Source organism: Dendrobates tinctorius, unplaced genomic scaffold (assembly GCF_039654945.1).
Source record: "Dendrobates tinctorius isolate UK_male_01 unplaced genomic scaffold, ASM3965494v1 ptg000166l, whole genome shotgun sequence".
NCBI classification, from domain to species: Eukaryota; Metazoa; Chordata; class Amphibia; order Anura; family Dendrobatidae; genus Dendrobates; species Dendrobates tinctorius.
Genome location: NW_027361833.1, coordinates 151,023 through 166,008, shown reverse-complemented (window position 1 = coordinate 166,008; position 14,986 = coordinate 151,023). Strand labels below are relative to the sequence as shown.

Here is a 14,986-nt window from a genome sequence, read left to right as displayed (position 1 = left end):
CTAACTGGGCTTCCCACCCCCCCCTAAGGGCTGGGGTCAACACCTGGCGCACCCGGGCAAGTGCCGTTGCTCTGAACAGGTGGATGAGCCCACTGATGGCCGACGGCACTGGCACAGGGCCCCTCATAGTACAATACAGTGTCTCTGACAGTGGGGGGCCCCACTCACCATCAGACACACCAGCGTACTATGAGGGGCCCTGCGCCAGTACCGTCACCCACGAGTGTGCCCCCTGCTTGGTCATGGTCACAGCACTTGCAAGTTGCAATACTTACCTCTCCCTGCTCCACCGCTGTGTAGTCTGGGCAGTTAAATCCTTCACAGGGACGGCCACTAGAAATTTGGTGTATTGATCGATGACGGTTAAGATGTAGCTATGGCCTGTCCTGCTGGCCTCTACCTTCAGATGATCAATGGCTACCATTTGTAATGGACGTCAACTTACAAGCGGATGCAGTGGTGCATTATGATCACCTTTCACAGCTGTGATAATCATAGACGTATGACATTCCTGCCACCATTTTTTCAATGTCTCCTCTCATGCCAATCCAATAGAATCGCCTATGGCCTGTGGCTTCAGTCTTTTGCATTCCAAAATGACCAGACACATCATGATAAGCAGTGAGGACCATGTCTACATCTCTCCCTGTGATCACAATTTGATGGATGCAAGTAACGGTGATGTGATCCACGCTACTGCGATAAAGCAATCCTTTCTTCACAAAGAACCGCTTTCGCTGTCTCCACAGACACATTAATTGAGGGTCTGCATCGCCTCTGCAACATCTACCGGGAGGTTTTCCCGCGATGAGTAATTCCCAAATTTCTGCTAACACTCGACTTTCCGTCTGTACTTGTATCCATGTAGTTTCCAGTAGCGGAGAGTCTGGACTGGCTTACTGAGATTGAAATATATATGAAGATTTAAAAGTACCACAACACTGTATACTGTTGTACGCTTCGAATACCTTTCCCTTTTTCTACTTTTTAAATTTTGGTGTAATACATAGTGAGCCTTTGAGTGTCTGTGTCTGACTCCGGAAGTATAGACGGAAATTTACAATTACCCCTAGACTGGATACACCTGGTATGCGCTGATACAGTACCTTTGTTTAAAATTTTTTATTACGGTATCATCCATAGTGAGTGAGCATGTGTGGTTTACACCTTCTATATAAACGGAGAATTGGAGATACCAATTTTTACCCTATACTCGATACAGCTTGTATCTTGTTATACAGTACCTTTGTTCGACATTTAGTATTACGGTCAAATCCATACTGGGTAAGCGTGACTACGGGACTATGTATACAGAGATTTCAATTGTACCCTATAATATATATACTTGCTATCTTGTTATCCAGTGCCTTTTTTACAACATTTTTTATTATGGTCAAAACCAGACTGAGTGAGCATCTGAGGGTGACTCCGGAAATATATACCGAGATTTCAAATTTGGCCAACACTGTATACAGCTGTGCGCTTCTGATACAGTAACCTTTTTTGCTATTTAGATTCTGGTGTAATCCATAATGAGCCTGTGAACGTCTGTCTGTTACTCCGGAAATATATTTGGAGCTTTAAGATTACCCCAACACTGTATACAGCTGTACGCTTGTGTTACATTACCCATTTACAGCTTTTCATATTCTTGTGTAATCCATACTGGGCCTGAGAGCATTTGTGCCTGCCTCCTGAAATGTATACGGAGATTCAGAGTGTTTACACTATTCTATATATACCTTGTATCTGGTGATACTGTACCCTTTTTCAACTTTTTGTTTTATTGGGTAATGCATACTGAGCCTGTGAGTGTCTGTGTATGACTCATGAAATATATACGGAGATTTACTGTTATCCCTAGACTGTATAGAGCTGTATGCTTCTGATACAGTACCATATATCTGCTGGTATTTTGGTCCATTTTCCAAAACATGAGGAAGTATGGTGGAAGAGGAAACGGACGTGGGCGTGGGAGGCCACCTGGTACTGATGGTGGTGCATCTGCTGGTAGTGCCAAAAACACAATAGCAGCTAAGGTAGGAGGTGTTGAGCCTGCGTCATGGTGTAGCTCTGGAAGGCCTGTAAGACTCCCTTTTCTGGGAGTAGGTAGACTGCTTTTAAAGCCGGAGCATCAGGAACTGTTTTTGGCTTACATTGCTGAAACAGCCTCCAGCTCTATCACCTCCTTTTCTGAAGTTTAAAAAAATGCAAGCACTGAGTCGTCAGTGCAGGCTTCTGGTCAAGAGCAACCCCTTTCCTTGTGTCCTTCACCCACACCAAAAGTGAAGGATGCGGCAGCACACACTTCAGATTACTCCATGGAGCTCTTTTCACATACCATGCCTGGGTTAATTAAAAATGGGGCCCATCATATACTGGAGCATTCCAAATGGGGGACATCAGACACTGGAGCAGCATTTACAGGGCCCATTATACACTGTAGCATTAGAAATGGGGCCCATTATATATGGAGCATTATTAGGGCCCATCATACACTGTAGCATCATCCATGAGGCCCATCATATACTGGAGCTTTCTAGATTGGGGACATCAGACACTGGAGCAGCATTTACGGGGCCCATTATACACTGGAGCATTAGAAATGGAGCCCATTATATATGGAGCATTATTAGGGCCCATCATACACTGGAGCATCATCCATGAGGCCCATCATATACTGGAGCATTCTAAATGGGGCAGATCAGACACTGGAGCAGCTTCTATGGGGCACATTATACACTGGAGCATTAGAAATAAGGCCCATTATATATGAAGCATTATTTGGGCCCATCATACACTGGAGCATCATCCATGAGGCCCATCATATACTGGAGCATTCCAAATGGGGGACATCAGACACTGGAGCGGCATTTACGGGGCTCATTATACACTGGAGCATTAAAAATGGGGCCCATTATATATGGAGCATTATTTGGGCCCATCATACACTGAAGCATCATCCATGAGGCCCATCATATACTGGAGCATTCCAAATGGGGGACATCAGATACTGGAGCGGCATTTACGGGGCTCATTATACACTGGAGCATTAGAAATGGGGCCCATTATATATGGAGCATTATTTGAGCCCATCATACACTGGAGTATCATCCATGAGGCCCATCATATACTGGAGCATTCCAAATGGGGGACATCAGACACTGGAGCAGCATCTATGGGGCATATTATACACTGGAGCATTAGAAATGGGGCCCATTATATATGGAGCAATATTTGGGTCCATAACACACTGGAGCATCGTCCACAGGGACCATCATATACTGTAGCATTATGTGGAGCTCATCATATACAGTATGGAACATTATATGTGATCAATAATTCTGTATGGCAAAATATATGGGGCTCATTATTCTGTTTGGCGCACAATGTGGTGGCCATAATACTGTATGGAGTAATATACTGTCCTTTTTTTGAGCTATTGTACAATTTAAAATAGATCAGTCATGTCATGTAAGCAGTGAAGTATTTGTCATTGTACTATACCTATATTTCTGTGCGGTATCGGAGCATCATGAGTTGTGGTATGTGTTAAAGGGGCGCACTGACACTCTTTGGCCCAGGGCACGCGAAAACATGGAGCCAGCCCTACCCCCCCACAACTTTAGCCGAATAACCCCCAATTTTCAATGTGTAACCATTATTATGAAGTAAATTAAGGTTCACAAGCTTCAGTAATAAGAATTGATGTTTTTGGCATTGAAATGGGCACTGTAGGTGTGTTTACTGTCCTCCACTGACTGCCGACTTTGCTTCCCCATTGACTTACATTGGGTTTCGTGTTTCAGTCGGACCCCGACTCTTCCCTATAGTCGGCCGATTTCGTTCCACCTGACTTTTGCGAAAGTCGGGTTTCATGAAATCCGACTCGACCCTAAAAAAAGGCAAAGTCGCTCATCTCTAAGCCCAAGTAGTCAGGACAATGTTGTTTAGGGACATCATCATTTTCGAGCAAAGACTGCCAAGTAGCCCAAGTGTGAGTAGCCCAAGTGTGAGTATTCCTTCTATAGCTTTCGAACCATGTGTTACTGCTGTTAAATTTAAAAACTGAGTGGATTACCCCTTTAAAGCATTGTTCAAGATAAGAAAAATTGGGCCAAGTCGGGTGGGTGGGGAAGGAGGAATTGCATAAAATAATTAAGAGCATGATAAATTCTCCACTTCTCAGTGCCACTGCTCCCGCCAGTATTTGTTTACTCTGTTGCACCAATGGTGTCCCAAGTACCCACAGGACAACTGGAGCTCTCATGTAGGTAGTCAGGGACGTCATTACTGAAGCACTGTTGGGGTCAGTGTTTCCCTGCAGTGGTCACATGTGTTGTCAGGGACATCATCACTGCAACATGGTAAATCAAGAATGACACTGCGGGACCATGGGGAATTTATCAGGTGAGCGATTGGTCTGTTATTATTTTTGCCACTTGGCGCAATTTTTTTTTTTTGATCTTGGAAAACCCCTTGTCATGGGTTTACCGCAACAGAGAGGAGCCAGAAGACCGCAGAGCCTGATTTCTCCTACTCCTGCACTGATTAGAAGCACTTCATCTTCATATTAAATGGTGTAAAATTCTTTTAGCAGTGTAAGGGTTAATCTAAAATTCTTTTAGCAGTGCAAGGGTCAATCTGCTCAGTTGAGATGTCCTGGAAGTTTACATGCATTTAGGCTCTCAGCTGTATACAGTTAGCCACTAGCATCTCCTATATAATCTGGGCCCTGGCTAGCACAAATTGTCAGAGCAAGCTGATGCTGCATGGCTTGCGGTTGTTGTAAAAGGCATTTGGTGGATTTATCTTTTGACTGTTGCTAGGTTTTAAGTGTGTGATAATTCTCTTTCTTCTCCTACTTTGGTTTAACTTTATCCTCCACTCCCCGGTGTTTACCTCTGTTGTTTATGTGTGTGTATTTGTATGATTGGTATTTTCCTTTATCCTTGTTTGTATTACCTTGTTAGTCTGGTTGATGTATTATGGTACACTACTGCTCCCCTCTTCCCTGGGTGGGAGAGGGGTACAGACTGAGGACGGATTTAGGAACTAAGGCAAGGTACGTTGCCCCGACATCTTCACCATCAGGTAATCTGGGGAACAGGGCAAGCTAGGGCGCCCCTAGGGTTAGGGACAGGGAAGGAGCCTCTGGTCCTGGGACACCTGACAATAGAGTCATGACACCCCTCTTCAACAAATTGGAAAATAAATGATCAACTAGAAATGTACTTCAATAGTGAGATTATTAAAAGTTTTTTAGGCATGGATTGATTAAAATAATAAATAGAGGCATATTCACCTTCCAGCACTCCCTGTGGATCCAGTGCAATTCACTCCAAAGGCCTCCCCTATCTCCAGAATCCGAGTCTGCCCTATTTGGAAGTCATAGCTCGGCTGCAGCCTGTAATTGAGATGTTTCTCTGTTAATGCATTCCTCTAGTCATCTGACCGCTGCAGTCAATTACAGACTGCAGCAGTGCTGTGCCTTCTGAAGACGGCAGACACCGGTAAAGAGCTCTGATGCGGCCTGCACTGGATTTATGGATGTTGGAAAATGAGTATGCCTTGATTTAGAATTTTTAATCAAAAAAATATTTTACTGGTGGACCATTTTAAAGGACTAATTTTACATTCTATGTGGATTTCAATAGAAATCAATATATACATTAATAAAAACAAAGGTAGAGTATTACATCATAATTTTACACTGTAAAGTACAAAGCAAAAAAATTGTTCAAACATTATGTATATAACTGGTATATATCCCCCTTCTTTTACCCTATTCTTAGATACAAGGAGTGCCTTTTGGGCAGGTGTTGTTAACCAGTGATGGTCCTGTGGATAACGGTACTGGAGTTCCTTACTTTTATATTCCTCCCAAGTCAAGCATCATTACAGATTTGATGAAGAACCCAGTTGTATCTTTCACATTTGCAGATCCAAATGGAGATATTTGCAGGTAACAAAAGAAACGCTATGGGAAGCATTGAAATTTTTCTTTATTTTTATTTAAAGAGATTCTGTCAGAATGATCCATCACCACCCCTTGACCAAACTGTTTATATGTATATATCATATAGGTTCATATTTCTCTCTGAAAAGATATTGTCTATTACTGATACAATCTGTTGTTCTCTAACTGAAGTATATTGCTTTTTAACTGTATAAGCAAATGAAGCTGAAGTGCTCTGGGCATGATCAGAGCATTTTAACTTAATTTGCATATTAATTAAAACAGTGATTTTTCAGTCATGGAGCAATAGATTGAAGTAAAGGTATGGATGACATTATCTTTCAGAGAACAACATGACCATATAAAGTATTTTTTTTTTGGGGGGGGGAAATCGATCGGACGGGTTCTCATTAAAAGGTAACATTTTTGTAGTACGTTTAGGTGAATTGCAATAAATAATATTTTAGGAAGTGACAACTGTTGGTAAAATACATGCAGTGTAACAGCCACACCATGAGACAGTACACAAAAATGCTGCAGGAAAAATTATTTTATTATTCTATTTCACTTTACTGACACTTCACTATGCAGTGGCATGTAAAAGTTTGGTCAAAATTACTGTTATTGTGAACAGTTAAGCAAGCTGAAGATGAAATGATCTGTAAAAGGCCTAAAGTTAAAGATGACAAATTTCCTTTGAATATAGTCAAAAATATATATGGTAATGTTTTACATTTTAAGAATTACAAAAAACTAAAATGTGTCATTGCAAATGTTTGGGCACCCTTGGAGATTTGTGTGCTCAGATAACTTTGACCAAGATTTCAGACCTTTAAATAGCCTATTAGGGTTATAGCTTATTCTCTCATCATTAGGAGGCCAGGTGAGGCAAATTTCCCAGCTTTATAAAAATCCAGCCTCCTCTAAACCCTGTGCCAAAAAATCAGCATCCATAGGTTCTTTTAAGAAGCTTCCTAGGACTCTGAAAATGAAAATGCTGGAGCCCCACAAAGCAGGAGAAGGCTATAAGAAGATAGCAAAGCTGTAGCGCCAGCGCCCCTGCACGCTTCTCCTCTCAGGGACACCAACTCACTTCTTCGCATTTCCTCCTCTGGCTACACAGATCTCAGGGCACGGCGCTTAGTGCGCCTTACTTCTTAAAGGGGCCGCACGCCGTCCTAAAGTGTCCCCACCAATGACTGGGAGACACTTATTATTTAAGGCACCTCCACCTAAATGGAGGTGCCTGAGCTACAAGGGTAGTCTGTTCTCAATATGCTTGCTAGTTGTCAGGTCCCCAGTACCTGCCAGTCTGTTTACCTGTCCTCTAACCAGTGGCCCTCACAGGACCCTGATCATTGAAAATCTGTGGTTAGACTTTAAAATAGCAGTGCATGCAAGACAAACCATGAATATCGCATAACTGAAAGAATTTTCCAAGGAAAAATAGATGAAAATCCTTCAAACAAGAATTGAAAGACTCTTGGTTGGCTACAAAAAGCATTTGCAAGCTGTGAAACTTGCAAAAGGTGGTGCTATTAGGTACTAACCACGCAGGGAGCCCAAACTTTTACATTGGTCCATATTCCTTTTTGTGATTTTTAAAATGTAAAAGATGAAAATATTTTTTGACCTAAAATACAAAGGAAATGGGTCATCTTTAACTTTAGGACTTTTAGAGGTCAATTCTGTAACAACCCTGCTGGCGTCACTGCATGGCCTCCCGTCCCCCGCACATCAACTTACTCACTGCTCCGGGTCATGCTGTGAATTCTGTCTGTTGCCAGTCCTGTGATCTGTGCCTCTGCTCTCCTGTATGTTTCCTGGCTATGTTTGTATAGGGGGGGCGGAGCCAGAACTCTCTGGTTCTTATGCAGTCAGGGTGCACCTGTCTAATCTGTCCCTGACCAATCAACTAGAGCCCTTGACTATTTAGTTCCGCCACACCCACTGAAACATTGCCTGTACAATGTCTATACTCAGTTAGTAACTTGCTGCTGAGGAAGCCAGGCCCTGTTCTGTGTATCTCCTTCTCTGGAGGAATACTTCTTGTCTTGCTTTGTACCTTGTCTGCCTGCCAGGAGGCTGAATATCCTGGCCCTTGAGTCTTGGTCCCAGTACCTTGTCTGTACTCTGTCCTACCTTTGTCTCCCTTTCTCCTTGTCTGTGGCTTCCTTCCCTGCTGTGTCTTTCCTTGTGTCCTCCCTGTCTGTGCATCTGCACCCTTGCAGCTCTGTCTGTGCATCTGCACCCTTGCAGCTCCATCTGTGCATCTGCACCCTTGCAGCTCCGTCTGTGCATCTGCACCCTTGCAGCTCTGTCTTCTCTGCTGCTGCAGAACTTCTTGCTGCAGCTTCTCCACAGACCTTGTGGTTCAGCTCTACTCCACACTCCTGGGGCTCCACCTATTCTACTCCTTCCTGCCTGTATCCATACCTGCACCTCCTGTGTGAACAAGTCCAAACCTGTTCCTTCATATTCCACTCCTTCCTGCCTATATCCATACCTGCACCTCCTGTGTGAACAGGTCCAAACCTGTTCCCTCATATACCACTCCTGCTTGCCCTGTGCCTCAAGCCGTCACCTACCTGCTCTGTGTCTCCAAGCCGTGCCCGTTTGCCCAGTGTCTCCAAGCCGTGCCCGCTTGCCCAGTGTCTCCAAGCCATGCCCGCTTGCCCAGTGTCTCCAAGCCGTGCCCGCTTGCCCTGTGTCTCCAAGCCGTGCCCGCTTGCCCAGTGTCTCCAAGCCGTGCCCGCTTGCCCAGTGTCTCCAAGCCGTGCCCGCTTGCCCAGTGTCTCCAAGCCGTGCCCGCTTGCCCAGTGTCTCAGCCGTGCCTGTCGTGTCTACCTGCCTGCCTGTCTATAGCACCTGTCCAAGTGACTTGTCCCCGAGTGGGATCAGCAGCCACAACCAGACACCACCCTGGAGTGGCACCCGACAGCTACCTGCCGTACAAGCCTGACCTCATCATCAGAGGCTCCAGTGAAGACCAAAGTAGCTGTCGTAGTCACACCCCTTCCAGGGTAGTCTGGTTTGTGGCACAGTGGGGCCACAACCCCCCAGCTCGCGCCATTCAGCCAAGGCGTGAGCGTGACAGTTTGCACAGGCCATGGTTCCCGCTGAGTCCCATGTCCTTCCGCTCGCAGAGCGTCATGAACTTGTGTCCTGCCAGTATGAGCAACCAGAGGAATTTGTTCCGTCCTGCGTGGTTCCGATTGTGGAGACCTCTGAACCAATCATCGTCTCCAATGCCCTCTATAAGCAGCTCCTGGCCTATGAAGAGCATGACCCAGCAGACCCGCCTAGTTTCAATGGGAACCCTAAAGAGTGACAAGGGTTCCTGAAAAAGTGCCTGCACTACATCCTGCAGAATGCAGCTTGTTTCTCCTCTGACCGGGTCAAGGTGGGATACATCAAGTCCTACCTAGCTGGTGATGCCTTGATGTGGATCTGTCGTCTTTGGGAAGCAGGGGACCCTGTCGTCATGAGCCTGGGGGCCTTCCTGGTGGCCTTCCGTAAAGTGTTCGACATGCCTCGTCCAGCTGCTCTTGAAAAGTCTTCCCCTTAAAGCTTTCAGAGGCAGACCAGACAAGAGGAACCTGTGGGTGAATTGTCTCAACCGCCTGTGACCGTCCCTGACACTCCTGTTCCACAGCCTGCCAAGTCGGCCTCCTGTGTAAGATCCAAGCGGTCTAAGAAAAAGCAGCTGGCAAGCTTGCAGCCACAATCAGGTCTGGTGAAGTAACATCCTGACGGTCTCTGTCCTGTGAAGCCAATGACTGTTTCTCTGTCTTCAGGGAGCTTTGGTGTGTATAAACCGCCAGCCATACGGAGTCAGTGTGTGGTCTCTGTCGTACAGCTCCCGAAGCCGGCATGGGCGTTGTCTCGAGGTGGCCGAGCCCTACTTGAGAACAGTCTAGTCCTGCAAGGACAGCTACAGCTCCAGGTTGTAACCTTATACATGAGGAAGGTCATCTTCCACTTGCTGACTGGTATGCTCATGGGTCATTCTGATCCAGTGATTCCTATACCTGTTTATGTCTGGAGACCCAGCAGGGCACCACACTTGAAGCAACCAAGTGACAAGAGGTGTCTGGTTCCTTTGTGTCCCATTCAGTCAGCAAGGTCGTCTTCTTTGCCTGGTTTGCTAGTCGCCGAGTCAAGGTGTGAGGATGCCTCTGAAGAGGGGGAGGTGGTCTCAGTCTCCTCACACTTCCCCAGCGACTATACCAGTGTTCTGCTCCCAAGAGCACCCCTGCCTCTTGATTGTCTTTCCCAGGATAAAGGGCTGAAGATGGATCCAGAGTGTATGCCTTCAGCTCCCTTGTGGCCTAGGGGTGAAGGTCCCAAGACAGAGCTTCACTCATCCTCTAACCAGGAAGATGTGGTCCAGTTTTTTCAGGGTAACAGGCTGAAATGGCTCCCTGTATGTATGCCTCCAGCTTCCATATGGCAGGTGGATGAAGAGGTTTGAACAGTGACCTACATATCTCCGTTTCTCACCCTCCTGGAGGAGGTCAAATTTTCTTTTGACAACGGGCTGAAATTGGACTTATTGAAGGTGTCTTCAGTTTCCAGCTGGCCGGCTGATGTAGGGATCAAGTCTGAAGCTTCCAGGTCCCTACTTTCTGACAATCAGGAGGAAGAAGTCCTTGTACCCTCTGTGTTGGAAGCTGCTGGGCACCAAGAGACTGGGCACTCAGTGATTCCGGATGGCACACCTACTTCGCATCACCTGAAGGATGCCCTGTCAGCCTGGACTGTGTGTGGTCCAGTACTCCTTCTTCTGGTCATTCTGGCAGGCTTGAGGAAGAGGGGCCGTAAAGGGGGGGTACTGTAACAACCCTGCTGGCATCACTGCATGGCCTCCCGCCCCCCGCACATCAACTTACTCACTGCTCCGGGTCATGCTGTGAATTTTGTCTGTTGCCAGTCCTGTGATCTGTGCCTCTGCTCTCCTGTATTTTTCCTGGCTATGTGTGTATAGGGGGGCGGCGCCAGAACTCTCTGGTTCTTATGCAGTCAGGGTGCACGTGTCTAATCTGTCCCTGACTAATCACCCAGAGCCCTTGACTATTTAGTTCTGCCACACCCACTGAAACATTGCCTGTGCAATGTCTATACTCAGTAACTTGCTGCTGAGGAAGCCAGGCCCTGTTCTGTGTATCTCCTTCTCTGGAGGAATACTTCTTGTCTTGCTATGTACCTTGTCTGCCTGCCAGGAGGCTGAATATCCTGGCACTTGAGTCTTGGTTCCAGTACCTTGTCTGTACTCTGTCCTACCTTTGTCTCCCTTTCTCCTTGTCTGTGGCTTCCTTCCCTGCTGTTTCTTTCCTTGTGTCCTCCCTGTCTGTGCATCTGCACCCTTGCAGCTCTGTCTGTGCATCTGCACCCTTGCAGCTCCATCTGTGCATCTGCACCCTTGCAGCTCCGTCTGTGCATCTGCACCCTTGCATCTCTGTCTTCTCTGCTGCTGCAGAACTTCTTGCTGCAGCTTCTCCACAGACCTTGTGGTTCAGCTCTACTCCGCACTCCTGGGGCTCCGCCCATTCCACTCCTTCCTGCCTGTATCCATACCTGCACCTCCTGAGTGAACAGGTCCAAACCTGTTCCTTCATATTCCACTCCTTCCTGCCTATATCCATACCTGCACCTCCTGTGTGAACAGGTCCAAACCTGTTCCCTCATATACCACTCCTGCTTGCCCTGTGTCTCAAACCGTCACCTACTTGCCCAGTGTCTCCAAGCCGTGCCCGCTTGCCCAGTGTCTCCAAGCCATGCCCGCTTGCCCAGTGTCTCCAAGCCGTGCCCGCTTGCCCAGTGTCTCCAAGCTTTGCCTGCTTGCCCAGTGTCTCAGCCGTGCCTGTCGTGTCTACCTGCCTGCCTGTCTATGGCACCTGTCCAAGTGACTTGTCCCCGAGTGGGATCAGCAGCCACAGCCAGACACCACCCTGGAGTGGCACCCGACAGCTACCTGCCGCACAAGCCTGACCTCACCATCAGAGGCTCCAGTGAAGACCGAGGTAGCTGTCGTAGTCACGCCCCTTCCAGGGTAGTCTGGTTTGTGGCACAGTGGGGCCACAATCCCCCGGCTCGCGCCATTCAGCCAAGGCATGAGCGTGACAATTTCATCTTCAACTTGCTCACAATTTGTTCAACTTGTTCACAATAACAGTAATTTTGACCAGGGGTGCACAAACTTTTACATGCCACTGTATGTAAATAATTCACAGCATCATAGCACTTAGCAGGAGAACCATTCTTTTCAATACAGTAAAACCACATAACTGATAACATTGGTCCTTTCTTGTCCTGAATTCTCAGAATGTGGGAGACAATAGTTCAGGGTCCTGGAGTGATTGCCAAGGTAGCGATGGGTAATAATTAGCGCCATGCAGCTACAACACTTCAAGGGTTTTTTTACTTGAGATTAAGGGTATGGGATATTAGAGGAAATACAATGAGTGTTAGGCCAGCTTTAGGTTAAGTTCACATTATAAGTTTTCAGTGAGTTTTTGACATTGCGCATTTTCGCTACACAAAAAAAACACAGCGTCTTACAGATCCAGCAATGTAAATGGGATTTATAGAAATTAGTGCCCACTGTGGTTGTTATTTACTCAACTTAAACTCACCTGTGCAAAATGTAAATTTTTCTTGTGTGTATGAGTTTTCTGTGTGGATTTTCCTCATACACTTACATAAGATGTGAAGAAATCTGCAGGTAAAAACCATATAGTGTATGAGATTTTATTGTGTTTCTGCTGCAGACAACACTAAAAACGTATGTAATCCGCTCATGACTGCCAAAGCCAGATGCCAGGTAGTATTAAAAAAGCAGCTTTATTTAAAGGGAACCTGTCAGATTCATTGTGTCTGGTAGCCATTAGGTAGCGTTCACACAAGCAATGCAGTTTTAGTCCAAACACATGCATTTTTTATTGCTTTCCACAAGTGACACTGCACCAAAACAAACTCAAACATCCCTAGCCTTGACCAGGTGTCAACTAGCTACCATACCTATGGGACACATTACAGGTATGAGGAACTATTTATAAAAGTCGATATTTCAGCGTTACTAGGGGTCAGAAAAAGAAGAGCCACCTTCACAGAATGCAGCCTTAGGCCGGTTTCACACTAGCGCATTTTCAGCGCGCGCACGGCCGGGGGTAGCTCCGCCCCCGATCCGGCTCTCTGCCCGGCGTGCCCGCCCCTTCCTTGTAGCACCGCCTCCTAGCGGACAGCGGCGCCTGCGATCGGCGCACCCTATCTTTAGCATAGGGTGCGCCGATCGTGCGCAGGCCGTGCGCTAGTTGCGCTTTGACCTGCGCTGCGCACTTTTGACGGTGCGCCGTGCGCGCCAAAATCCGAAAAGTTTGATTTTGGCGCGCACGGCGCACCGTCAAAAGTGCGCAGCGCAGGTCAAAGCGCAACTAGCGCACGGCCTGCGCACGATCGGCGCACCCTATGCTAAAGATAGGGTGCGCCGATCGCAGGCGCCGCTGTCCGCTAGGAGGCGGCGCTACAAGGAAGGGGCGGGCACGCCGGGCAGAGAGCCGGATCGGGGGCGGAGCTACCCCCGGCCGTGCGCGCGCTGAAAATGCGCTAGTGTGAAACCGGCCTTAGTGCTGCTGAAGGTGGCTCTTTAACTGAAAAATGCCCTGGGGGGCTGACAGGTTCCCTTTAAATTGTATTATTCAAGCAGACCGATTATATCCCCTGGATTTTTCATCTTGGGTATCTTTTGCCAGTCACTTTACTTTGGTCCTACAACCTAACCGATCATTATGCCTGGCCTCTTGTGGAAACCGATTGGGGTTCCCCAGAAGATGGGAGACATTCAACCACCTACATTTTCCAGAGTACCTTTTACTGTTAAGTCTCTGAGCTGGGCAGTCCCATAGTTGTTCTGGGACTTCCCCAGTTCAGGAATATTGGCTTCAGTGGATGCTTCCTCATTGTCCTTCCTAGCCAGTACAATGAATGGAAATTCACCAATTACATCATGTGGCTTTGATGCCATAGCTGACTCCTGCCGACATACTGGGTTCTACAGCTTTAGCCAACAATTCCTAGAACAAAGGAAATTCTCGACCGATAACAATAGCATGCAACAAGTCCTTTGACCACTCCCACTTGGTGGGACACGGAACCACAGTGTGTGCCTATGCTAACCTGGGCCAAGTCCAGAGATGTCCATTGGACTGGACCGTGCCATCTGTGGGTTTGAAATAAGTCTTTTTTTTTACGCTATGTAGAGGAGATTGGGAACATACATACAACATACTAGAATGCTGTACTATAAAAGAGGTCTTAAAAGTGGTAGTCATACTTTACATTGGGAAAACCTGATGACAGGTTCCCTTTAAAACTTGACATACCAAAGAGACAAAATCTGCACCTCAAAAACGTGATAAAAGTGTAAAAAAAAACTCACTGAAAAATGCAATGAAAAAAAGTGAGAAATCTAATTTACGTAATCAGTGCATACATGTGGCAGAGAATCAGCAATATTAATACTCACCAAATACTCATATGTGGATCTAGGCTTTCTGGCACCTGGGGCAAGAATTCGGTCTGGCGCCCCCCCAAAAGCACACATGCGATTTGCACACTTAGTCATGTACCGACAAGCTTCTCTTCCTAATGCTTTCAATGTTCAGTGGAAAACTGAGAGAAGCAGGAAGAGAAGCTCGTTGTCACAGGACCTTAAGTATGAAAATCGCATATGAGTGAATCATAGAATCATAGAGTTGGAAGGGACCTCCAGGGCCATCCGGTCCAACCCCCTGCTCAAGGCAGGATTCGCTAAATCATCCCAGTCAGATGTCTGTCCAGCCTCTGTTTGAAGACATCCATTGAAGGAGAACTCACCACTTCTCGTGGCAGGCTGTTCCACTCATTGATCACTCTAACTGTCAAAAAGTTTTTTCTAATATCTAATCTGTGTCTCCTCCCATTCAGTTTCATCCCATTGCTTCTAGTCTTTCCATGTGCAAATGAGAATAAAGTTGATCCTTCTACAAT

At 46.6% G+C, this 14,986-nt stretch overlaps 1 protein-coding gene across 1 annotated transcript in view; it reads left to right on the top strand.

Annotated features, from left to right (window-relative positions):
• Positions 1-14,986, top strand: part of CREG2 (cellular repressor of E1A stimulated genes 2) — an 80,238-nt gene that overhangs the window by 43,900 nt on the left and 21,352 nt on the right. The window contains exon 2 of the mRNA XM_073550641.1: positions 5,796-5,965. Within this exon, the coding sequence (XP_073406742.1) occupies positions 5,796-5,965 (170 nt within the window). The remainder of the gene's footprint in view (positions 1-5,795; positions 5,966-14,986) is intronic.